This window comes from Schistocerca gregaria, chromosome 2 (genome assembly GCF_023897955.1).
Source record: "Schistocerca gregaria isolate iqSchGreg1 chromosome 2, iqSchGreg1.2, whole genome shotgun sequence".
Taxonomy (NCBI): Eukaryota; Metazoa; Arthropoda; class Insecta; order Orthoptera; family Acrididae; genus Schistocerca; species Schistocerca gregaria.
Window position 1 is genome coordinate 806,330,009 of NC_064921.1, and position 26,677 is coordinate 806,356,685.

The 26,677-nt window shown below is 46.4% G+C and overlaps 1 protein-coding gene across 2 annotated transcripts in view; it reads left to right on the forward strand.

Annotated features, from left to right (window-relative positions):
* LOC126335094 (uncharacterized) overlaps positions 1 to 26,677 on the forward strand; it is a 789,781-nt gene that overhangs the window by 454,276 nt on the left and 308,828 nt on the right. For both annotated transcript variants that reach the window (XM_049998003.1, XM_049998004.1), the window contains exons 5-6: positions 7,732 to 7,782; positions 22,732 to 25,111. In XM_049998003.1, coding sequence (XP_049853960.1) covers positions 23,294 to 25,111 — 1,818 coding nt within the window. In that variant the 5' untranslated portion in view covers positions 7,732 to 7,782; positions 22,732 to 23,293. The remainder of the gene's footprint in view (positions 1 to 7,731; positions 7,783 to 22,731; positions 25,112 to 26,677) is intronic.

A 26,677-nucleotide genomic window follows, 5' to 3' on the forward strand; every position in this document is an offset into this window, starting at 1 on the left:
TGACATGAGGAAAGTTTCCAAGCGATTTCTCATACACAAACAGCAGTTGACCGGCGTTGCATGGTGAAACGTTGTTGTGATGCCTCGCGTAAGGAGCAGAAATGCGTACTATCACGTTTCCGACTTTGATAAAGGTCGGATTGTAACCTATCGCGATTGCGGGTTATCGTATCGAAAGTGCTGCTCGCGTTGGTCGAGATCCAATGACTGTTAGCAGACTATGGAATCGGTGGGTTCAGGAGGGTAATACGGAACGCATCGTATCTCTAGCAGTTGAGATGACAGGCATCTTATCCGCATGGCTGTAACGGATCGTGCAGCCACGTCTCCATCCCTGAGTCAACAGATGGGGACTCTTGATGAACTGTGGTATCGTGTTGAAGCTGCATGGGCAGCTGTACCTGTACAAGCAATCCAAGCTCTGTTTGACCCAATGCCCAGGCGTATCAAGGCAGAGGTGGTTGTTCTGGGTACTGATTTCTCAGGATCTATGCACCAAAAATGCGTGAAAAAATGTAATCACATGTCAGTTCTAGTATAATATGTTTGTCCAAGAATACCCGTTTGTCATCTGCATTTCTTCTTGGTGTAGCAATTTTAATCGCCAGTAGTGTAGATGGCAGAAGCTAGTGTCCAACAGAGGCTCACAACGAGAAGAGCCACGCAAGAAAATATCTACTGCGTGCTAAGAAGATGCATGAAAAGTGAAGTTCCGCAAAGACCACACCGCCAACTGCCGTGGGATGGTAAAACAGAAAAGCAGCACAAGAGTCACAACACAACAGAAGGGAACTAAAATAGAAGCAAGAGCACTGTCATCCTGGGCTGGAAGCACACACATAAACACTGATTTGGAAAAACGATAAACATCTGGCCCCCAGTTGAAGTATTCGCCACAGACGGCCAAAAAGTAAGGGCCAGGCATAAGATGACGCCAAATTTATTTGAATTAAGCGAACACCAATTTCATTATTGGAACGAGTTTCGAAAAGGTCATGAGCAGAGCAGACTCTTCCGGTTTGAGCACAAAATAGTTTTCTAGGCACAAGGTCTGGTAATGAAGTAAACAAGTTTCTAAACTAAACGTTCTTGGATAACTTCATGTAGAAAGGAAGTCCAATTAAAAGTACTTCGCACACTTACTGCAGAACAAGGTCCAGACGACACCAGTAAGATTCAAAGTTCACAATGAGAAAAATGACTACGTCTGGCGAAGCAAAATTAAAGAAACTCTGAAATACTGGAGAAGAGCAACGGAGTTGAGGCAAAATGGAATATAGTGAAGCAAGAGACAGGACAACCAACCACAGAAGAGGATAACATTACTATTGAATTGCATGGAAGGGCTATAAATGACAAAGCACAGGTAGCAAATGTATTTAATAATCATTTCTTAAACGTAGTATAAATGCTCTTCTGGTTTTGATGATGTTTCCAATAGAGTACTAAAGATTTGTTCCCATATAATAAGTCCGGTATTGTCCGAAATATGTAATGCATCACTAACTCAAGACATTTTTACATGAGACTAAAATATGCCGTTGTTAAACCCCTCTTTAAGAAAATGGTTCAAATGGCTCTGAGCACTATGAGACTTAACATCTGAGGTCATCAGTCCCCTAGAACTACTTAAACCTAACTAACACTCATCCATGCCCGAGGCACGATTCGAACCTGCGACCGTAGTGGTCGCGCGGTTCCAGGCCGGAGTGCCTAGAAGCGCTCGGCCACATCGGCCGGCTCTTCTTTAAGAAAGGCGATAAGAGAGAGGTTAGTAACTACCGACCTATTCCACTGCTGACATCATTTTCCAAAATTTTTGAGAAGGTCATGTACTCTAGAATCTTACCTTGACAACAATAGTATCCTCAGCAAATCACAGTTTGGGTTTCAGAAGGGTTGCTCTACTGAGAATGCCAATTTCATGTGCACACACCAGCTATTACAAGCAATAAATAACAAAATAGCACCGGTAGGTATTTTCTGTGACCTATCCAAGGCATTTGATTGTGTCAATCATAGTATACGCCTAGAAAAATTAAATTTTGATGGGATTGATGATACGGCCAACCAATGGATCATGTCATACCTAACCAAAAGAATGCGCAGAGTTGTACTTAATAGTCATTCAGCCAACAGAATCCAGGAACATAATTCTGACTGGGGAGAAATCACGTATGGGATTCCCCAAGGCTCAATCTTACGACCACTACTGTTTCTCATCTATGTAAATGATCTACCGTCTAATGTACAACAAGCAGAATTAGTTCTTTTCGCAGATGACACCAGTATTGTAATCACTCCAAGTACACATACAGAAATGGAAGAAATGGTGAAGAAAGTTCTCAAATGCGTCATTGACTGGTTTTCGGCGAATGATGAATTTCTCAAATACATTATTTTAAGTTCTGCACCTCTAGGGTACTACACCTTAAGTGTAACACATGGTGATGAAATAATACATAGGGTGGAAACTTCCACATTCTTAGGTGTCCATATTGATGAAAATTTAAATTGCAAAAAAACCACATTTTGGAACTCCTACAAAAACTCAGTTCAGCCTCATTTGCACTTAGATTCATAGCAAATTTTGGGAAGAGAGAAATCAGTAAGTGGACATATTTTGCTTATTTTCATTCAGTGATGCCATATGGAATAATATTCTGGGGTAAATCATCTTTAAGAAAGGTCTTCATTGCCCAAAAACGTGCTGTAAGAATAATATGTGGTGCTCACCCGCAATCATCTTGTAGACATCTGTGTAAGGAGTCTGACCAGTGCTTCAGAGTATATTTATTCCCTCATGACGTTTGTTGTAAATAATCCACTACCGTTCAAAAGGAACAATGAGGTACATAATTACAAATTAGAACGAAAAATGACATTCATTACTCAATATATATTGATGAAAATTTAAATTGCAAAAAAAAACACATTTTGGAACTCCTAAAAAAACTTAGTTCAGCCTCATTTGCACTTAGATTCATAGCAAATTTTGGGAAGACTCGTTCCACATCACGAGGATTTATAGTGCAAAATGATTCATAACATGAAAGTAACTGACTAATGCGAATCCGCTGGTCGGTCACTATGTCGGAGCCATGTCTTCAGGATGGCCACGTTGCAGGATCCGGGATGAGAAAGTGATAGTATAAGGATGACTCCGGAGTGAACTCACGACTGAAGATATGCATAAGCATTTGGCGCCTGGCCCAGTTAGCCCGCTCAGAGTGCGTTGCCTGCTCAGGGGCTGTGCACTAGCCTAAGTGCAGCCCTCGGCGCCAGCATACAGTCAGTCTTGCTTCCCGTCATGTGCCTGGCGTAGAAGAGAGGACCGCGGGGCCAGCGTCTTCCGCTGGCGCCTCGGTCGCCATTTGGTGGTCGTGTGTAGTGTGGCTGCTCTCTACTGTCGGCTCTACGAAATCTGGCTGCCTGCCTGTGTAACTCTGATGCGATGTGGGTTGCAGGCAGAGTAGGCGTAAGCCCACGACACTGCCCAATGTGATTAAAGGAACTTATTTCTAGTAATAGGACAAGTTTTAGTTGTACATTCTGTAGTACAATGCATATTAGTATGCAAAAACATATCAAAAACAATGTATGTGTGTGTGTCATTTTTCAAATATTAAACTGCAAGTTATGAAAATAAGAATAAAATAAATAAATAACATTGCGAAGGCGAGTTTTGCTGACTACATTCCAGAACATCCCTGCATCTCAGTTGGTCGCCTTAAACACGTGGAAACGGTAAAACTGTGCACTGATATAGGATTCGTAAACAACACGCAAGAAAGGGATCCGTACAAATTATAAAAATGGATGTACGTATGTTTCTATTTATGTTCCACATCTCCTACTAAACCACTTGAGCGATATGAACCAAACTTGGTACACATATCATATACTGTCTGAAAGAATAATGGTGGGGTAAGAACCACCCACCTATCAAAGGAGTGAGGATGAGGTGAAAAAGCTGTGTAGCCCACGATGCAAGAATACGCGTACTTTAGTCATTTAGTATTTGAAAATGGGAGCACTTAGAAAAGTGCAACAAGTTTTACACATTATTTCAAATCTTTACGATACTTCTCCTCGCTGACGACACGCATAGAATGATGAAGGGAAAAAAGTTTATCGTTTGCCACATTTTCGCTGCTCTTGCAGTAAAACTTTTACATGAAGTGTGACGTATTAATTGATCACTTCTTTACTACTAGTTGTATGCGTGACTCGTTTTACAGGCAGTATTAACATGCACCACATGTGCTCAGAAAAATTACATCATTGTACGACACTTGATTCACGAGATATGACGTTATAAACACTGAGGTGCCTGAAAAACAGCTGCATCGTCGGGGACTTTTAAATTTATTACTTCGTTGCTGCTAACTTTCTTCGTAACATTTTTAGCAGACAGCATACCCATCTGCCGCTGAATGTATCTACAAAACTATTATTGTACGATACATACTTCAGGAGGTATGATATCAGATACTGAGATGCGAGAAAAAACTGCCACATCCTGCATGACATTTTATTATTTTTTTGCCACTAAGTTTATTAGCAACACATGTCGCAGACGGTGTCCACATATGCCACTGAATGCACCTAGAAAAATATATCATTGTACGATATATAGCTCAGGAGATACGACGTCATAAACAATGAGCTGCGTGAAAATGAAAATGCGGAGCGAAATTCACTAGACATACAGGTGAAATATGTGTAAATATACGCGTGAAATATGTTAAATATGTATGACATATATTTGACAAGGCCATGAGGGCAAAGTCACAGGTGAAAACCTGTGAAACGATTTCAATCCAATTTGGTACACACATTAGTTACTTTCTGGAAAGAAATACTGTAGTGTGAGAACCACAAGCCTTCTATTGGAGTGAGTGTAATAACGTGGAGAGAGAAGGAAGAGGAGATGGATAGACAGCGAGGGGCTTAGGAGGCTTCAGGCACAGATTGGAGGAGTAGTAAATGAACGGAGATAGGGATGGGGGAATGGACAGAGATAGGGCAGGGGGAAATGGACAGAGGCAGGTAGAGAAACAGAGAGACCGAGATGGGGGAAAGAGATGGACTGAGATGGAGAAAGAGATGGACTGACACATAGGGGAGTAGAAGATGAAAAGACATAGGAGGAGGAGTAAATGGAGAGAGAAAAGGAAGAGGAGGGGGTAGACACAGAAAGAAAGGGAGAGAAGATGACTAGGAGAGACTGGAGAAGTAGATGGATAAAGGGGGAGGAGGAGATGGACAGTGTATGGGAGTGGAGGAGATGGGCGGAGAGTGGGGGTGGAGGAGATGGACAGAGAGTGGGAGTGGAGGAGATGGACAGAGAGTGGGGGTGGAGGAGATGGACAGAGAGTGGGGGTGGAGGAGATGGACAGAGAGTGGGGGTGGAGGAAATGGACAGAGAGTGGGGGAGCATATGGACTAATGGGAGACTGAAATAAATACATAAGCAGACAATGCCGGGTACTCAGCTGGATATAATATAAACCCGTACTGAAGGTCTGAGACTGGAATGTGCATTGCCTGTCGTGCGAAATGTGTCAGTGTTCGGACCTCCGCCCAGTACGCAGCGTTACTGTGAGAGGAAGCTTCACTACTCCGCGTACTGTCACCGCCTAGGGACTCGTACTATCCCAGGCGCAGACCAGCTGTGGCCGGCGAGCTGCTTCTGTGCGCCGCACGCAACGACAACAACCAACAACCCGCTCGCCACGGCCGCCGGCCGGCCACTGCTGCGCTCTGAGTGCGCGCGCATTGCCAAATATGGCGGCGGGTATTCTTAGCCGACGCCGCGCCGTCGCAGGATCTAGGCCCTTCCGCCCGCCGCGCCTTCGCTAATAACCGGTTCGCGGCGCAGCGCGGCTCCGGTCCTCCGCCAATGCTCGTCGCCTTGTTCGTGGTCTGCCGCGCGTAAACAACTCGGCGACTCGTGTCCCGCTTCTGCCGTTATTTTCCCTGACATTCCCAGGGATTACTTTCGATATCTCTCCCACTCCTTATGTTTATACTCCTGGACAGCTGAATTATACACATCCATGTAGTAGCCCTGATGAATGCGATGACGCCTCGTGCTATGGATCCCAAGAGACACGGAAAGAGTTACGGAGCTATCACTTTGAATGACCTTACAACCACAAAGCACAACTCGTGAAGACTGGTTGGAACTACGTCCGAGGCGTCCACATCTCTCCCGACTGTGACTCACATGTGCTAAACGGTTCCCGGGTTCGATTCCCGGCGGGGTCAGGGATTTTCTCTGCCTCGTGATGACTGGGTGTTGTGTGCTGTCCTTAGGTTAGTTAGGTTTAAGTAGTTCTAAGTTCTAGGGGACTGATGACCATAGATGTTAAGTCCCATAGTGCTCAGAGCTCGGAGCATTTGCTAAACGGTATTGATGTCAAGCGATTACGAGGGCTCTGAAGCACCGTCATTTGCGCGGAGTGATCGTCCAATCACTGTGAAGCAATTAGGGAGCGTGGTGCATTGTCTTCCGAAGTTGCAGCTCGCATATCGGTGCTATGTGAACAAATGGATACACGTAATCGGTCAGTAGCTTCTTGTAGCGTTATCGTTGAATGACGATGACAAATGAAGGGCTTATTTCAATAGTGGTACAAGCCCATTATGTCCACTTTTCTGCCTATAACGCTCCTGAAATTAATGATCCAAACAAACAGAAAGAAAGGTTCATCTCTAGCAAGAAGCCATATGCTTGAATATTTCTGGTATATTTTTCAGCGCTCATTTAACTTTAGGACTCTGTATCTCAAAATGAACAAAAGTGGACTTGTACCACTATTGAAATAAGCCCTTCAAATGTATCCCACGCATAGATCCGCTACCCCATCACTACCGAAACACTGCCTATGTGATGAACGGGATGCATCGCATGATGTGTACCTCAGATCAAGTTTTATTTTCAGTTATAAATCACCAAAAAAACGTAGGTTCTCCTACCTTTATTTTATCGTGTGCCTTTGTGCGGTATCGTTCATCTCTGACGTGACTGATTCGTAGAAAATGAACATTTCGACGTCAGTATTTCGCCAGGGGGGAGGGGAGAGAGGGGTGGAGAGGTGGTTACATAAATGTCCTGATCACGAAGAGGTTTGAAATTTAATGTGGATCATTTTGGCAGTGTCTCGGAGTCTGGACAATTGTACGTGACTCGATCGTCGGACGGTAGGTACATAAAGCTCGGCGGCCTCGTTGGTGATATTCGAGACGAGTAGGCTGGATTTCATCTCTCCCTTCTCTCATTATCATACAACGCAAACATGACACATCATTACTGTCACCTGTACTCAACGACACAACTCGCATACACAGCGAGGAAAGGCGCCATTGTTCCCGAAGAAAGAAAATCTTTTCCGTTTAGGTGGTTGAACTTCCCCTCGGCGAGGTCTCCGAGCCAACAACACGATACGATTCTTCCTTTGTTTCTTATATCGCATACGTTTTCTGTCATTGCTCATTTTATTGCAAATCCTTTTATCTACTTATTCCAGTACTGCATATACATTTCTCTTGGATAGGCCAGCTGTTGAAAATGGACTCCGGTTCGAAAAATGCCGACCGTATGAAACAATTTTTAAATCAGTTTTTATTATTAAACGAATAGGTGCATGTATAACGACCCTTACATTAAATATGAAAGGCTTTTTAAAAGTGTTCAAGTATCTCACTACGCTTTTCTTTTTACAGGCTGGCGTAAGCTTGAACCCAGTCTGGGAGAGATATCTGCTTTAGTCAAAGGTAAGTGTACCAAACGAGTTATTCGAAATCCGTATACAAACTTTACGATTTACTCAACTGAAGTCTTAAGTAATGCAATAATTGGTTTCTGCCAAGCATTTGTCCTCTGCAGTCACTTTAAGTAAACATACCGTGTTCCCACAGTGAACGGTGGGCCTACGCAAGCACAACGGCTGTCGGTGAAGTCCCAGTATGTTTCTCTGGTTTTAAACACATTCTGGCTCATGAAGAACGAAGTAATACCTTTTCTGACTTCTAGGAACATATGCTCTCAGAATTTTAATAGCACATACTTCTGTCATCCACAACTCCGCTTTCGGCCTCTGTTTTGGAGTTTGATTAGCAATTTTTGTGATGGTCTCGCGGTTGCTTAACGAACTAGTGACGAATCTCACTGCTCCTCGAATTTTCTCAATTAATCCTGGACTGATGGCAATAATCATGAAGCTATTTTATGACGCTTTAGACATTAATATTTTGTATGTTGACATTTCATCTCTAAGTGGATGAGTAACATTTCCTCGAGCACTAGGCAAATACACTCCTGGAAATGGAAAAAAGAACACATTGACACCGGTGAGTCAAACCCACCATACTTGCTCCGGACACTGCGAGAGGGCTGTACAAGCAATGATCACACGCACGGCTCAGAGGACACACCAGGAACTGCGGTGTTGGCCGTCGAATGGCGCTAGCTGCGCAGCATTTGTGCACCGCCGCCGTCAGTGTCAGCCAGTTTGCCGTGGCATACGGAGCTCCATCGCAGTCTTTAACACTGGTAGCATGCCGCGACAGCGTGGACGTGAACCGTATGTGCAGTTGACGGACTTTGAGCGAGGGCGTATAGTGGGCATGCGGGAGGCCGGGTGGACGTACCGCCGAATTGCTCAACACGTGGGGCGTGAGGTCTCCACAGTACATCGATGTTGTCGCCAGTGGTCGGCGGAAGGTGCACGTGCCCGTCGACCTGGGACCGGACCGCAGCGACGCACGGATGCACGCCAAGACCGTAGGATCCTACGCAGTGCCGTAGGGAACCGCACCGCCACTTCCCAGCAAATTAGGGACACTGTTGCTCCTGGGGTATCGGCGAGGACCATTCGCAACCGTCTCCATGAAGCTGGGCTACGGTCCCGCACACCGTTAGGCCGTCTTCCGCTCACGCCCCAACATCGTGCAGCCCGCCTCCAGTGGTGTCGGGACAGGCGTGAATGGAGGGACGAATGGAGACGTGTCGTCTTCAGCGATGAGAGTCGCTTCTGCTTTGTTGCTAATGATGGTCGTATGCGTGTTTGGCGCCGTGCAGGTGAGCGCCACAATCAGGACTGCATACGACCGAGGCACACCGGCATCATGGTGTGGGGAGCGATCTCCTACACTGGCCGTACACCTCTGGTGATCGTCGAGGGGACACTGAATAGTGCACGGTACATCCAAACCGTCATCGAACCCATCGTTATACCTTTTCTAGACCGGCAAGGGAACTTGCTGTTCCAACAGGACAATGCACGTCCGCATGTATCCCGTGCCACCCAACGTGCTCTAGAAGGTGTAAGTCAACTACCCTGGCCAGCAATATCCCCGGATCTGTCCCCCATTGAGCATGTTTGGGACTGGATGAAGCGTCGTCTCACGTGGTCTGCACGTCCAGCACGAACGCTGGTCCAACTGAGGCGCCAGGTGGAAATGGCATGGCAAGCCTTTCCACAGGACTACATCCAGCATCTCTACGATCGTCTCCATGGGAGAATAGCAGCCTGCATTGCTGCGAAAGGTGGATATACACTGTACTAGTGCCGACATTGTGCATGCTCTGTTGCCTGTGTCTATGTGCCTGTGGTTCTGTCAGTGTGATCATGTGATGTTTCTGACCCCAGGAATGTGTCAATAAAGTTTCCCCTTCCGGGGACAATGAATTCACGGTGTTCTTATTTCAATTTCCAGGAGTGTATATCTCAGACTGGCACCTGTATTTCTTTAAACCAGTTTTATTTGGCTTTTCCACTTTAATTGACTTCATTGTTACAGTTAAGGAGAAACCAGAGAATTAAAACTGAATGCTAAAGTGAAAAATATAGTTTTTGTCTTAGCTGCTTAGTCTGTTCGACAAAGCTCGTAACTTTGTAGGTGAACTGAGTGCATTCCTGTGATACTCTACTGTAAAACCAAGGTGGCCAACCCTAGTGGTCATAGATTCCAACTTAGAATCCGTCTTATTTAAGTCTTAATTGTCCCTACTGCCCCATCTACTAGTCCTAGTTCCTTATTATTTTTAGTGTATTTACTATCAGTACTAGGTTACAGCATGTGCCTTCGTCTCTACCTACTTGCTATACAATTCTGTTCTGGCTCCTCAACATATATTATATGGTGTATCTTAATCCCAAGTGTGCCTTCCTCTCATGACTTTTTCAATAAGATGGCTGCTACTGTTGATGCCTGTAGGTGAACTCCTTTCCTGTGGTCAGTATTCCCCTTTCATTCACACTCTGTTCTTTCTTCTAGGTCTCCCGTAGTTGTCACAGTTTGGTATTAGCTTGAAACGCTCCAGAATTTCTTACCGAATGAGGTGGTTCAGTCATTAAGACACTGGAGTTGTGCTCGATAGCCGCAGACTGCAAGACCAGTCGAGCCGTATTTATCGAGGATTTCCTAAATCACTGCTAGCGAATGCCCGGACAGTTCACAAGAAAAACCACGCCCGTGTCTTCAGCCCCTTCACAGTCCAGCCGGGCCACAGCTCCGTCGCTAATGACCACGACTAAGACGGGGTGTTCCTTTCAATATTTTCCCATTTTTCTGATATTTCTCTTTCTCTATATGGGACCGAAAGCATTTGCGTACAAGCAGCGTCGATAACTGACACTCGTAAATAATAACTCTTAACTTGATCGCCAAACGGCGTGACTCGGCGAAGACACGTGCTATTTTTACTCGCCTCCAATTAAACAGCATACTTCAGTAATATCCGTCGCATTTTGTCTTAAGCGAATGGAATTCGAGTGTAGTGCAATATGTCAGATAACTGCGCCACTCCAGTATCAGCACCTTTGGTACGAAGATAACAAACACAAAAACCGGTTTTGAAAATAAACATGTCGTATATATGAACAGGCAACGCCTTGTTGGAGCTGGTATTGTTTGTCGCGTTATGCCTGGTTCAAGGTATGTGTACTTCTAATGTTTGTGTACGGATGAACAAATTACATCCCTGTGTACAGTGCGCTTCATAAAGGTGACTCTAGTTTTCATTGGTGATAAGAGGAGGAGAAATGTATTGAATTTGTATGAATTTGAAATATTGAACCCTGATTCGGAAATAACGTGGCATATTATGGTTTTGTCGCATGGTTTCATGGATTCACGTATGCAGCGCGGGAAAATGATTTGTCCGCTCATCATTCAGAGAACTTGTAATAGCGTGATTTAATTTCGGCAGTCTCTACGAGAGCACCTGCAGAGCACTGAACAATATTTGTATCTTTCAGTACGAAGATCAGTTCATGGAAATTTTTAAGTTCAAAACTGCATCACTCGACCATACAGGTACCATCACATCCGTAGGTAGTTACCGAAACCACTATGATAATCCGGCAGCGATCGAATGCTGAAGTACATACAGGTGCTGTTAAGGCAACAGCTGGAATTACGTGATTCGATAATAGATTCCTGTGTCTCATGCAAGAATACCTCCACTAACTGCCCGAACTGTACTTTATTGGTAAATGAAATCCCTTATTTGCTTATGAATTTCTTTCGCCTGGTAAGATTAGGTCCTTCACACCCGTCTCTTGAATCTAACCAGTCGTTCTTAGTGAGTCAACATTATAATTTCTGTAGTGTATTACCAATGCTTAATAATGATGATAATTATAATAATGTGTAGTAATGAGCATATATAATTTAAGAAATAACAGACTTATTAACACTGTTTACCAAATTCGTCATTAATTTTTTGGAATGTGAGTAATGACATGTAACAGAAATATATGGCAGCAGTACAGAACGAATCAATGCGCAGAAGAAACTGATTGGTAAGAGTAAGCGCGAGAAATAATAAGAGTAACAGAAGCGATGGAAGGAAGAGAACAGAGAGAGAAAATAATGAGAAAAGCACGGGCACTTAACAATGCGACAGAGATACTGGTTCGTTGTGAAACTCAAAAAAACATGCCGGTGTATGCCAAAAGAGAAGCTAGGCGCCGGTCGTTGTGGACGAGCGGTTCTAGGCGCTTCAGTCTGGAACCGCGCGATCACTACGGTCGCAAGTTCGAATCCTGCCTAGGGCATGGATGTGTGTGATGTCCTTAGGTTAGTTAGGTTTAAGTAGGTCTAAGTTCTAGGGGACTGATGACCTCAGATGTTATGTCCCATAGTGCTCAGAGCCATTTGTACCATTTTGAAGCTACGCCTAGATAATATATATATAGCTTTAATCTCCTCATGAATGTGATATTATCTGAGGTCACACGCAACTTACGGAGCGGTATATTCCACAGCTGTATGGCTGAAATGAAACAGGAAGTAGAGAAATATTTAGTGTTCTGTACAGGTGCACCCAAGATGCTGGACATATGCGATTTGGTATTGTAGGTATAGAATGACGACAGGGGTTTGATACGTAAGGTAACAAAGAAACCGATGAGGCAAAAAGAGCGTTTGAAAATCACGTCGCCTGTCCAGGCGTATCCAAGCCAGATGAAACGCACATACCTAACGTAAGCACCATAGCTAGCTCGAGTCGTTTTGAGTTGTTACTGTTTGTAGTAATGCCAAATATTTATCGCGTGATGCATTTCAACAAGGCACAGACTCCGCTAATTTTTGTTTAATTTGAGATATAATTTCTAAAGCTTTAGAATGCACCGTAGCGAAAGAAATGTACCCTGCATGCCCCAATAGGTTGTTCAGCTCGTGTGATTTTCGACGTACTCGTCCTCTCCCACTCGGAAATATGTTGTCTATAAAGTTGGAGGAGCTGAGGCACACGCAAAGGGCGGTGGCTTCTCTAACGGCCGGCCAGAGTGGCCGAGCGGTTCTGAGCGCTACAGTCTGGAACCGCGCGACCGCTACGGTCGCAGATTCGAATCCTTTCCTCGGGCATGGATGTGTGTGATGTCCTTAGGTTAGTTAGGTTTAAGTAGTTCTGAGTTCTAGGGGACTGATGACCTCAGAAGTTAAGTCGCATAGTGCTCAGAGCCATTTGAGCTTCTCTACCAAATAGCGAGCAGGTGGTTTTGAATGGCGTGGCTGCTCACTGCTTGTGACTTCCCAGCATTGCATTGACGTGCGGTTTGCTACATTGTGCCCCGTACATTCGTTGTTAGAACTAGCGATCCCTATCGTCAATGCATTGTTGCTCTAGGCAGTTGACCCTACAGGCGATTCCAGGAATCCACACACTTGCCACTGTAGCAGTTGGAAAGACAGGCCAGTGTTGAGCAATCTCACACACGTGGCCGCCACCAAGTCTTGCCCACCCGGCAGCCAAATGTCACGACGACGGGCAGCACGCGGTCTGACCTCATCCCAGTCACGCGATACGCCGAAATGTGGGGACGGTCACGCCTGCTCTTTCTTGTGAGTGAATAAAACTTATTCCAGTTTGTAATGAAATGTGCAGCAGAAATAGATGGGCAATGTGAAGCCAAAATATTCCTGCTCTGCCTAGTTTCGGCTCCCGTACTTATTTTTTACGTACCAGTGCAGGTGAAACTTGAATACATCCTCCAAAGGAACTGTACGAACGCTGCTAGAAAAGAAGGAACCATCATAGTTCGGCAATGTACTTCAAGAGGTTTCTGAGACGACTGTTTTGCTTAGCGTTCATTGTGTACGCCACAGCGGAGAAGCTAGAGTTTTCATTCCCGGTTCACTGACGGCCAGCAGGTTCCGGTACGGCATGCGGCGCGTCAGCCGGCTATTGCCTCGACAAAGGCGCGCAAAGCACTCGAGCTGCGTCCTTGTTAAAGAGGCGCTCCTCATTGTGCGAAGCACAGCTCCCCGTGGCGCAACAGCGGAGTCTGCGCTGCCGGCTTTTGTGAGTTACGGTTCGCTGTGGCGCAACGCGAAGCTCCTAGCCGTACTGAATACACAATACGGAAGATTCGAAAGAAACTACCTCCGAGAACCGACACAATGGCGGGTGGATGAAAGTATAATAACTGTGCCGATGGTAAAGCTTACTGTTTAATATCGCACTGGAAATGAGCTGGGGTCACTAAGAGAGGTCTGAATTCAATTTCAGGCGACTTTAACGCGAAACAACTGTGACTTCAGAAAGAATTATGTGAACCGGAAATACAGTCACTGCTGGTGCAAGTGAATCCTGAGGCCAAATTGGCAGCATATTTCTGCATCTGGAGGAATTTTAAGCCACTTCAAGTTATCTGTTGTCATAAGAGTACAATTCTTGACCAAATGTTGAATCAAACTGTGGAATACTTTGACTTCTATTAGTCTTTCAGCACCCACATACTAATTTCAGGTACGGACTGCATGATTTTCCTTTAGGTGAGGTACCTATTTGTAATCACAGTGAAATAATTTGATGTAGAATAGACAACATGCGTCCTTTTTATTCAGTTGCTACATTAAGGGAAGCTACTGAATTCGTAAATTCTATTACGCATAAGAAACGAATATAAATGTGAATTTGTATGACACTTATGGCTAATTTGTGCTACTTACAAGGGAACCTCCCCACCGCACCCCCCTCAGATTTAGTTATAAGTTGGCACAGTGGATAGGCCTTGAAGAACTGAACACAGATCAATGGAGAAAACAGGAAGAAGTTGTGTGGAACTATGAAAAAAATATGCAAAATATACAATGAGTAGTCCATGCGCAAGGTAGGCAACATCAAGGGTGATGCTCAGAGCCATAAACGAACTTCTTCTCCATGATAAAGCAAGACCTCATACAAGTCTGCGCACCTGATAGGTTTTCACAAAACTTCTTTGGAATGTTCTTCCTCATCCACCCTAAAGCCAGCATCTCGCAGCTTCCCACTGCCATCTGTCTCGCCCAATGAAGGATGTACTCCACGGGAAGCAGTTCGTGGATGATATGGAGGTGATTGATGCAGGAGGACGTTGGGTCCCACGTCGCCCAGTAGAGTGCTACCATGCCGGCATACAGGCCCTCCTAAGGCTGTCGAACTGAACGGAGATTATTTTGAAAAATAGGATTTTGTAGCCAAAAGATTGGGGAATAATAAGGTGGTTTGGAACCAACCTCCTTCCAAAAAAAAAAGTTGCATTACTTTCCGAACATCCCTCGTACTACAATTTACAACAATTTCCCCACTGAACTTTGCTTGCATTCTGTATGTGAATGTGTTCACTATTAACATTCTTCTCCTCTCTTCTCATCATACTTTCTATTGTGTTCCATAAAGGTCTAGTTCCGTACCTCTACATATTTCTCCCAACAATCCTCATTTTATTTTGCGAATATCCGAGGTCACCTTATTACGAATGACTTTATACTTCGCATAACCGTCATGACTTTGACTATATATTTTAAGACTGCCTTCTTCTGAACTGCTAATTCTTTAACGTATAAGTTGAAGCACGCTATTCTGTAAGTAGTACCCTTTTCGTCACAAACTTCTCGTGCACCCTCTTGAATATTCGATCTAAGAGCAGTCCCTCTAGCTTCTATATCTTGTTCATCGAGACGAATTTTCTCCTTTAAGCTCATGTTATTGCTCTCGTCTTCCATGACATCAGTTTTAATCCTTTCTCAATCAGCCTCTTAATATTTTCCTCCTTCGGTCTAATTATTAATTCGAGTTATGTATGCTAATTCTCGCCAGGAGAAATGTACTCGCCTACAGAGAAACGGTACCTCGAGTGGTGTTTTCCAGTGTTGGTGTGCACAAACTTCTCGCGGTTAAGTTTAGCGTTGGGTTGATTACAGTATTTACGTTATTACTTGTAATGATGCATCAGAAGGAAGCATAGTTTCAGCTATTTTTTAGCTCTTTTTCACTGTTCTAACTGCGTGAGGATTATGCGGGTGAAATGGAAACAGTTGAGTTTCCGATGGTTTGAGCTTCAGCACTTTCTCACAGGAAAATAATTTCATTTACGGCTCACTACAGCTTTCTCATGTTTTCACTATGAGATGAGTATGTTAAAATAAATACAATATTTATAATAAGATAATAAAAGTCGATCAAGTTACAACCACAAAGAAACTGAAAGCAGTAGATAAGTTTTGCTGTTTTCTCTCGGTAGCGTTCTCGCTTCCCGACCACGGAGTCCCGAGTTCGATTCCCGGTGGGGTCAGGTATTTTCACCTGCCCAGAGATGACTGGGTGTTGTTGTGTCGTCTTCATCATCATAATAATTCATTTCCATTATGGTCGGAGGAAGGCAACGGCAAACCACCTCCATTGCCTAGTATGTCGGTGTGGGCCTCCCGCATCGTTCCTCTACTCTCTGTCAAGAAGCATGGGACTTCATTTCCATTTCCACCGAAAAATACAGCCAATTGTGTGATAGTATTGTAGAGTTTACAGCAAGCAGAACATAGCATGTCATTTTGAACAGACAGAAGTCTTCAGAAGTAAACGCAACTTCGGGAGTGCCCCAAGGGAGTATTATAGGACCACAGCTTTTCACAATGTCTGTAAATAACCTATTAGTTACACGAGGCATTTCGCAGATGATGCGGTTGTATGCAGGGAAATCGCGACGGTAGGAAAGTGTAGCGAAATGCAGGAAGATCCGCAGAGGGCGACGCTTGGTGGAGTGAGTGTGTCAACTAACCTTCAGCGTGAACAAATGTAAAACGTATCGCGAATAGACAGGCAGGAAGTCCCTTTATTGCACGATTACACGATTGTAGAAAAATTACTTCCATAATACATCTAAGACGATTACATGCGTTAATAGCAGGTAAGGCAGATGACAGACTGAGTTTCTTTCCGAAGTATCCTTAGAAAACGTAGTCTATCAACAAAGCAGATAGCTTACAAAACCCTCGTTCGACCAATACTTTAATACTGCTCGTGAGTGTGGGATCCGTACTACACATGATTGATAAAGGAAGTAGAGAAGATCCAAAGAAGAGATGCACGCTTATGTAGTAACCTCGAGAGCATCACGGAGAGTCAACTCCAGTGGCAGACACTGTAAGAGACGCGTTCTGTATCATGGCATGATTTGCTTTTAAAATTCTGAGAGCATATGTTCCTAGAGGAGTCAACCAATATACAGGATGTTTGAAAAAGATCTCCCTAGTTTTAAGTATAATTTTAATGGGGAAATTAATGAAAAATTACATCAATGAGTACATGTCATGAAAGAGAATTTCTTCAAGTTTTGTTAAACGTTAGTAGACGTCAAAGTGGGGTCCATTTGTTGCCCTGCACACGTCGAGACGATATTCCACTTCTCGCCACATTTCAGATGTAACTGTCCCAACCGCCGCGACGATTCTTTCACGTAAATGATTGATACCTCTGATCTTTTAATTGTACACAACATTTTTTATATGGCCTCAAAAGAAAAAGTCCAGCGGGGTTAAGTTTGGGCTTCGTGGTGGCCAAGGTATTGGCCAATCCTGCCTATCCACCATCCTGGGAAGCAATTGTCAAGAGCCGCACGCACACGGTTACTGCAATAAGGTGGGGCGCCAGCTTGTTGGAAAAGCACAAGCCCCTTTTCCGCCTCAATATCGTCCATTTGGGGAAAGACGTACTCTGTCAACATGTCACAGTAAAGTCCCCGTTTATTTTTTTCTACAAAAATGAGAGGACCAATCACACGATCTTCCATCAAACCGAACCAGACATTCACTTTGGGAGAGTCACGTAGATGCTAAATAACTTCATGTGGATGTTCTAGCCCCAAATTCTGTCGTTATAACGATTATCTGCGCCACTGACACGAAATGTAGCCTCATCAGGAAAGAGTTGCTTTGCACTGCACTGCACACACGCCTGGACTGAAATGGGGGAACAGAGAAAAAAACAGCACTGGTGCCGTCTCAAGGTCAAGCAGCCCTGCCAACTGCAGGGAAACAACACCTCTAACTAGAATAATGTATGTCGATTTGCACAGATTCTAGGACATCTTAAAATTAGGGAGTTCTTTTTCAAATACCCTGTATTTCTTCCTCTTACGTATATCTTCCGAAAAGACCATGAACATAAAATTAAAGAGATTCGAGCCCACAGAGATGCTAACGAAGGTTCGTTCTTCTCGCGAAACATTCGAGACGGGAACATGAGAAGGGGGATGCGACAGTGGTACACAAAGTACCCTACGCCACACACCATAAGGTGGGTTGCGGAGTAAAGATGTAGGTGTTAACATCGAATATAAATTCGCTGAAAAAAAAATTGTTTGGGGTGCAACGCTCTATGGAAGTGAAACGTGGACGACTAACAGTTGAGACAAGAAAAGAATAAAAGCTTTTGAATGTGATAATACAGAAAAATACTGGAAATTAGATGGGTAGATCCGACAACTAATGAAGAGGTGCTGAATAGAATTTGGGAGAAAGTAAATATATTCTCGACTTAAAGACGAGATCGGTTGGTAGTACACATTCTGAGACATCACGAAAAACTTAATTTGGTAACGGACGGAAGTGCAGGAGATGAATAATGGAGTGCGAGACTGTACAAAGCAGATTCAGATAAATGTATATTGCAGGTGTTATGGCAGACTAGTATGGAGAGCTGAATCTAACGTCTTCAGACTGAAGACGAAAACAAAAACAACAAAAATATGGTTTATGACCTAAGCAACATCAAATATACAGGTCCCTTTAGATTATGCCCTGACAAATTTCTGTTTCGCGATCGGTTATTTCAATATCTGCCATTTCGTATTTCGTAAGATGACTGAAATGAGGGACTATGTTACGAACTTTCGCAGTGAAACAGTTTCGGAAGATCGAATTCATTCTTTCGGCCTTATCTTCCGTTTCCGTGCCAGTATGGTCTCTGATTGGATGAACAGATGATTTCGAACCGCTTACTGATTTTACATCAGACTAAAATTGCTTAGGGTTTTTACTGGGATCGTTTGACAAAATTTCGTTTGACAAAATTTTACTTTCAAGTGAATGAACGCTTTTCTTGTCGCTCTCTTCACGCTCATTTTCGCTTCGTCCGTTCCTATTAATGAGTAGTATTTTAATTTTTTTAATTCGGTCAATAAGTACATGAAACATTGAAAATCAAATTTTCGTTGCCCCCGGAAGACATTAGATGGTCAAAGTACAACAGAAACCATCAACCGGGTCACCCATTTAGAAACACAGATTGTAGATGGAAGGCACAATGGCATTCATGATCAGTCCTAACCGTTCAAAGAGGGGTGGGCGGTGGTAACGCGATGAATAATGTAGTAATAATGTTGTCTTGATAGCTTCCTGTATTTGTTTATCTGTATACTGTTCCCTGATACCGCTACAGTGCTACCTGGCAGTCTACTGCAGAGCTGTCGAATACTGCTTAGTCAGCTGTCGGTAGATAAAACGATAAATAAATGATAGTAACAATTAACATTTGTTTAATTTCTTGAAACCAACTCCCACTGTCTTTATTAAATTGGTACTCGAATAAGCTGGTTCTTCAATGCCACCCCGAGATGACGCCAAAATTCAGCTACTCCTCTGCACACAGGCACGTAACTAAAACTAACATACATCTGCTGACCAGCCGGCCCCTTAAGTATTGCTTCTCCTTGTAATTACGTAGACTGTATACAGACGCATATACGCACACATGCATTCTTGCATTTCACAAATTTATCAGAAAAATTAGCTGTTAGCATATCACAAAATATGGACGTAGGTAGAAATCAAAATTAAAATTTGAGTTCAGTATTAACCGTAAGTGAAGAATGCTCGTAATATTTGAGGCCTCTTGTTTATAAGAGCAAAAAATCTACTTTTATGATTCCCATAATCAAATTAAATGAATTTAACAGTGGATATACAATAGTTTTAAAATTTTACCCTGCGAGAAAGTTTTACATTTTCACTGCGTCTAAATAGGAACGATAAATTTACAATGATTTCGACTGCAGAAGTCTCGATAAGACACTAGTTAACGTCATTAACATGTAACATGCTTTATGTTTATAATCATTCACTAGGGTAGCTAACTGCACTGGGAGTGATACAACTTTTAGTATCCTGCGGTTTGCTATTGTTGTTCTTCCACGGCCAGCGGTATGTTTATCAGAGCTTCCACCTTTCTAGCCTCACTAGGTGTGGGGTCTGTTCCGTGAACTGTCTTCGTGGTGTGGTACAGTGATTCGTCGCTGTCTGCTACACATAGTTGCCCTTGCCGTTCATTATGGACAAATTTCGTTGAGAATTTGTGTAACCAAGATCTTCGACCGGATGTAAATAAAAATATTAAACCACTCAGCGGAAAACTTCTGTGTGGGATTTGTCATGGGATACTAGCGAAAACAATCATGTAGTAATGAAGAGTAGACGCCGGACAATATCTCTTTGTTCGAAGACGTGCACATTTATTTCAACTTCCACTCCACACAAAATTCGTAATATTCTTTTCCGGTTATTTAATACATTGGCAGGAAAAAAATGCGACAGCAAGGAGTTGTGGCACATAAACGGAAGTTGGTAGCTTTGTTTCTACATCTGTAAGACGATGTCTATTCAAACTTCGCGACAGTCGTATACGAGTGTTGTTAGTAGCGTCACTATGAAGATTCAAATCACGTTTGCTTTAAAAATACACGCTGTAACGGTCATGAGTGCTACTTACCGTTGAGACTGGACTTGGTGTGTTGACGATGTTAGTGAAGACTGCCTTTCAGGCGACAAAGACGCCTTTATCAGCACGTCACTAAGTTTGAACGAGGTCGTGTAATATGACTACGAGAAGCTCAATGTTTCTTCTGCGATACTGCAGAAAAAGTTGGCAAGAATGTAGCCATTGTATTTAATTGCTGGTAGCGGTGGTCACGAGAATGTAAGGTGGCAAGAAGACCGGGCTCCGGACGGCCACGTGGCACTACCAAGAAGGAAGACCATCGTATTCGGCGTGTGACTCTGGCGCATCATATTGCATCTGCAGCAGCAATTTGCGCACCAGATGGCAGCACAGTGACACAACGAACTGTTACAGATCGGTTACTTAAAGGACTGCTCAGAGCTAGACGCCCTATAGCGTGCATTCCACTGACTTCAAACCACCACCATTTACGACTTCAGTGCTGTCAACGGGAGCTCACTGGAGCAGCGGATGGAGGTCTGTTGTGGTTTTCTGATCAAAAGTAGTTCTACCTCGGCGCCAGTGATGGCCGTGTGTGGGTTAGAAGTAGACCAGTTGAGGGCCTGCAACCAACCTGTCTGTGTGCAGGGCACACTGGATCTTCACTTGGAGTTGTGGTCTGGACCGCGAGTTCGTATGATAGTAGGAGCACTCTCGTTGTTATCCCCAGCACACTGACTGCAAATTCGTAAGGCAGTCTGGTGATGCGAACTGTCGTACTGCCATTTATGAACAGCATTCCTGGGGTGTTTTCCAACAGTATAACACTTACCCACAAATCGCTGTTGTGACCCACATGCTCTACTGTGTCGACGTGCTGCCACCAGATCTGTCTCCAATCAAGCACATATGGGACATCACTGGACGCTCCAGCGACATCCGCAAACAGCTTATCCGTCCCTGTACTGCCCCACTAAGTGCAACGGGCGTGGAATTCCGTCCCACAAACTGACAAACGGCTCCTGTACAACACAATGGATGCACGTTTCCATGCCTGCATTCAACATTCGGGCGGTTACATCGGTCATTAATGAAAGAGAATTTTACATTTGTGATGACATATCTTACGCTTACACCATCATTACTCTACCACGCAAAGATTGGGGTTACACTCGTCACTACAGGGACATGAGCAAACAGTCGCATATTGCAGCTCATCCTGTCCCTTAGGCCATTTACGTAGACGGTAGGCAAAATAAGGCGCTCCAGAAAATATTACACGTATCTTAAAACAGGCAGACCTAGTTACATCAACCGCCATGGATGCGGATAATGTAATTCGGGTTGGCTATCGTTAAGATTCGTGTGATATTCGCCAGGCTAGTTATGCTTTGCCCACTCTGTATACTGAGAACAAGAGCGGTCCTATCACACTTTCCTGGAGCGCTCCTACCAACGCTCTCTTGTTTCCGACGGTCCCTGTCGTCCAGGAGAACGTACTGGATCCTATTAGTAAAAAATCCTTCTAGTGACTCACATGTCTAAGAATCAATTCCGTACTTTCTTTCTTTTGCTACTGCCTTTATCCCGCATTGTGCGCGGCGTCGGCAATGTTAAGTACGGATTTGGCATGGTTAATTTTAAGGGATGGCCGGATGTCCTTCCTGCCGCCACCCCATACCCCCCCGGGATGGAAGGAGTGTACACCAGCTGTCTGAGTCTAGTTTAAATCGTGAAAGAGTGTGAATGTGTTTCAAATGTCTGAGAGTAGTGTAACTGAGGCGGGACGAGGGGACCAGCCCGGTATTCACCTAGGAAGATGTGGAAAATCGCCTAAAAACCATATCTAGGCTGGCCGTCACACCGCCCGTCGTCGTTAATGCGTCGGGTGGATTCTATCCGGGGCCGGCGCGCCTACCCGAGTCCAGGAAGCAGCGCGTTAACGCTCTCTGCTATCCTGGCGGGTAATCAATTCCTTACTATCGTACCTTTATTAACAGGGTAATAGTAACACGTCTGGACATACCTTGTGTGTGTGTGTGTGTGTGTGAGAGAGAGAGAGAGAGAGAGAGAGAGAGAGAGAGAGAGAGCGGGAGAGAGAGAGAGAGGGAGAGAGAGAGAGAGAGAGAGAGAGAGAGAGAGAGAGAGGTAGAGAGCGAGAGAGAGAGAGGGAGAGGGCGCAGCCCGGCGGCGCGGCTGGCAGCGCTGGTTTATTTCTGTTCTGGTCTCCCCACTAGGCCGGCGGCGGCGGCGCCTCCCAGCGGGGAAGCAGCCGGGACAGCACGGCAGACAGTGCGAGCTGCCGACGCTCCGCGAGATCTGCGCTCCAGCGCACAGGTAGGTAGCGTGCAGGGACACACGGGAGCACAACTTCTACCTCTGTACGACGGGCTAAAATTACGTCTGGAGTGCAGTGCTCGTGCCGTGAAGCTGAAGAAGCATATATATTTAGTGCCGGCCAGTGAGAGTCGACAGTGTCGCGTTAGTTCTGCGGCATCGTCAGACTGGAACACTCCGTTTCTCCGCCCACAAAGTGAGACCGAGTTTTGTGGCAGTGTGTGTTTGTGCTCGAGCGAGACAGTGCAGATTGTACAGTGGCGATACAGTCGAGTGTGATTTGTCGGAGTGTAGTCGTGTGGTGCGGTTAGGTATGGTCGTGTAGAAGAGTGTCGGGGTCCTCCGACGGTGTGGATGTTTCGGCCGACGCGTTGGCTAGGAGTGCGTGCCGTGCCGAGTGTCGGAGCAGAAAGCTCTCGAGGCGGGCGGCGGTGAGGGGCTGGGGCGCGCGGCCATGGCGCCATGAGCGCGCCTGCCGGGGGCGGACGCGGGGGCGCAGCGGGAGGCGGCGAGCCGGCGGCGCGGGGCGGGCTGCAGTTGGCGCGCTCGGTGACGCGGTACGCGTCGTGCACGGTGGACCCGCGGCCGGCGCGCGCCGTGCACTGCCCGGACCTGAACGCGTGCCTGGTGGGCGACGCGGGAGCGGCCGCCTCGCCCGTCGACTGCCGCGCCGTGCACTTCGGCTACGCCGTGCCCGTCAACGTGGTGCCCGTGGAGGCGGGCTGCGCCGAGCTGGTGCTGGACGCGGGCACCGACCTCAGCCCGGCCGCCGTCTCCTACCTGCTGGAGCGCCACCCGCAGCTGCGCGAGGAGGCGGCGCGCGCCCGCCACGCCGGGGCCGCCCCCGCCTCCGCCCCCGCCGACCGCGCGCGCAGCTTCCGGCCCGTCTCCTCCTCCTCCGCCTCGTCCACCTCCTCCGCCGCCTCCGGCTCCTCGGAGCCCGAAGAGGACATCGCCGCCATCGCCAAGCAGATCTCGGACCACGCCGAAGCCATCTACCAGACGTGGAAGTCGCGCGGTCTCAAGCCCACCGAGATCCTGTCGTGCCACGCCGCCGACAAGTTCGTGCCCGCCCTAACGCCGCAACAGCAGCAGCAGCAGCAGCAGCCGCGGCCCGGCCCGGCAGAAGCCGGCCAGAGGCGCGCTTCTCCCGCCAAGACGTCGCCGCTGCACTCGCCGAGCCAGACCCCCATGGTGGACCTCCTGGCGTCCGAGGCGAGTCTGGAGCAGTTCGTCAACAACTTCGTCTCGGAGGACAAGGCGCGGCTGGCGGCCGCCCGCCAGCGCTCGGCCGCTCCGTCCTCGCCGTCGTCCAAGGCGCTGCCGTCGTCCATCCAGTATGCGCTACAGAAGTTCGAGCGACCGGCGCAGCAGCCGCAGAGGCAGCAGCCGGCCAAGACGCCGTCCCCCGTTACCTCGCCGTACCTCGAGCACGCCTCGCCCGTCTCTGACCCCTCCAAGACTCGGCAGGCCGACCCGCCGAGAACTTCGCCTTACACTCACATCCGAACGTCTTCCATTCCGTCCACCACGCCGACCAAGACCACGGTGCCGTTCCAGAAGCTCATACTCGGCGACACCATCGAAACGATTTTCCCGCCAGACCTGCCGAAGCAGCAGCAGCAGCAGTCGCAGCCGTCTCCCGCACCACAGTCTGCCGGCGGCGCAGACTCCTCCGGGCTGACTACGTGGCCGCTCAAGAACAAGGTGGTCAGCGGGTCGGCCCTTCCGGAGAAGACGGGCGCCAAGACTGGCGCGGGTGCCGACCGCGGGAAGTCCAAATTCGCGACGCTGCCGTCCGAGGCGGCCCGCAACAACAACCGCAAGAATACGGCGCAGTACCTGGACGAGGTGGCGCGCGAGGAGGAGCGCCTCATCAACGCGCTCAAGACGGGCATCATCATCGCCGAGGAGCCATCGCCGGCCGCTCCCGCGTCCGTCAAGAAGGCGTCGCTGCTGTCCAAGAAGAACAGTGCCAACAGCGCGCCGGTGACGGCGGCGGCGGCGGAGCCGAAAGCGGGCAAGCCGGCGGTGCGGGCAGCCTCGGCCGCCACAGGCGCACACACCGCCCGGCCGCGGCCGGAGCCCGTGCCGCACCCCGAGCTGACGTCGCAGCAGCGCCAGCACATCCGACAGTCCGCCTCCAACCCGGTGCGGCCCTTCCTCACGAGGGGCTCCGTCGCGGAGCGGGTCCTCATCTTCGAGAAGTGCCCCAGCGAAGCCCTCCTCAGGGGCAGGCCCACACCAGCCTCCTGGCAGCAGCGGGCTGCTGCCGCGCAGGTAACACACCACATTACTCCTCCTTGCCTATTCTGTCTCCAGTGAACAATGTTGCCATATCCTACTTCTATCAATTTTGCCATACGATCCTGTAGTATACAGTGAAGTTGCAGCATTAGAAAATTGCGGCGAAATGCAGGAAGATCTGCAGCGGATAGGCACTTGGTGCACGGAGTGGCAACTGACCCTTAACATAGACAAATTGTAATGTATTGCGAATACATTCCCATATCTATAAGGTACAATACATATGTAGAATTGTGGACAGTTCGGAATGTCAGTCTCACGGAAGGCGCGCAAGGGATAAGTCCCTGCAGTCGCGCTATTCAGCATTGTCCTCGGTGGCTCAGATCGATAGAGCGTCTGACATGTAAGCAGGAGATCCCGGGTTCGAGTCCCGGTCGGGGCACACATTTTCAGCTGTCCGCATCGAGGTATATCAACACCACCTGTCGGCAGCTGAGGTTGTCAGTTAATCATCTATAATTGAGTATTGCTCATCTGTGTGGGATCCGTACCAGGTCGGGTTAACGGAGGAGATAGAGACGATCCAAAGAAGAGCGGCGCGTTTCGTCACAGAGTTATTTGGGAAGCGTGACAGCGTTACGGAGATGTTTAGCAAACTCAAGTGGCAGACTGTGCAAGAGAGTTGGTCTGCAGCGCGGTGCAGCTTGCTGTCCAGGTTTCTCCCGTGGAGATCACGAATGTAAAATTAGAGAGATTCGAGCGCCCACGGAGGCTTTCCGGCAGTCGTCCTTCCCGCAAACCATACGCGACTGGAACAGGAAAGGGAGGTACTGACAATGGCACGTAAAGTGCCCTCCGCCACACACCGTTGGGTGGCTTGCGGAGTATAAATGTAAATGTAGATGTAGATCCTGGATACTATGCACTATCTCTTACGTTTATACACTTACACGTGCGGAGAGTTTGATGCTGTCAGTACGCTTTATGTCGTCCACATCGGACAGTGGTTTGGAATCTGCTACTATTTATGACACGAGAGAGAAAAGCATTTATCCGTGTCAGTCACTTTTATTCCTTCCGCAACAAGTTCCGAGGGATTACTTTACAATATCATTAGGTGAATATAGCCAGCTGTCTGTTTTGAGTTTCGTGTCGCTACAAATAATGTGTAGATTTCACATGCTATCACAATACGGCTCTGAAATTATATTTTTCGGGCAAACTTTACTATCTAAATCCTTCAATCCGTATGTGGCATGCAGCAAACCAGTGCTTAACAGTGTTGGTTACAACAGACTTGGTTCCAATTTTACTTTTTCATTTTTCAACGATTCTCAAATAGATGTATTTGTTCTCTGTTTTCTATGTAGGTAACCTGAAGATGCCTAAATAAGGCGAAACGTGTCGTTGAAAAATAAAAAACTAAAATTGCAAACAAGACTGTTTTAACCAATAATTTTATTACTTTTTAAAATTTATAAAGTTAATTTACAATTTATAATCTCGGGCCCCGATCACGACATCAAGTGACAAATTACACCTCATTTATACCGAAGTGAAGTCCTAAACACACAATTGGCTACAGCCAACAAATGAAAT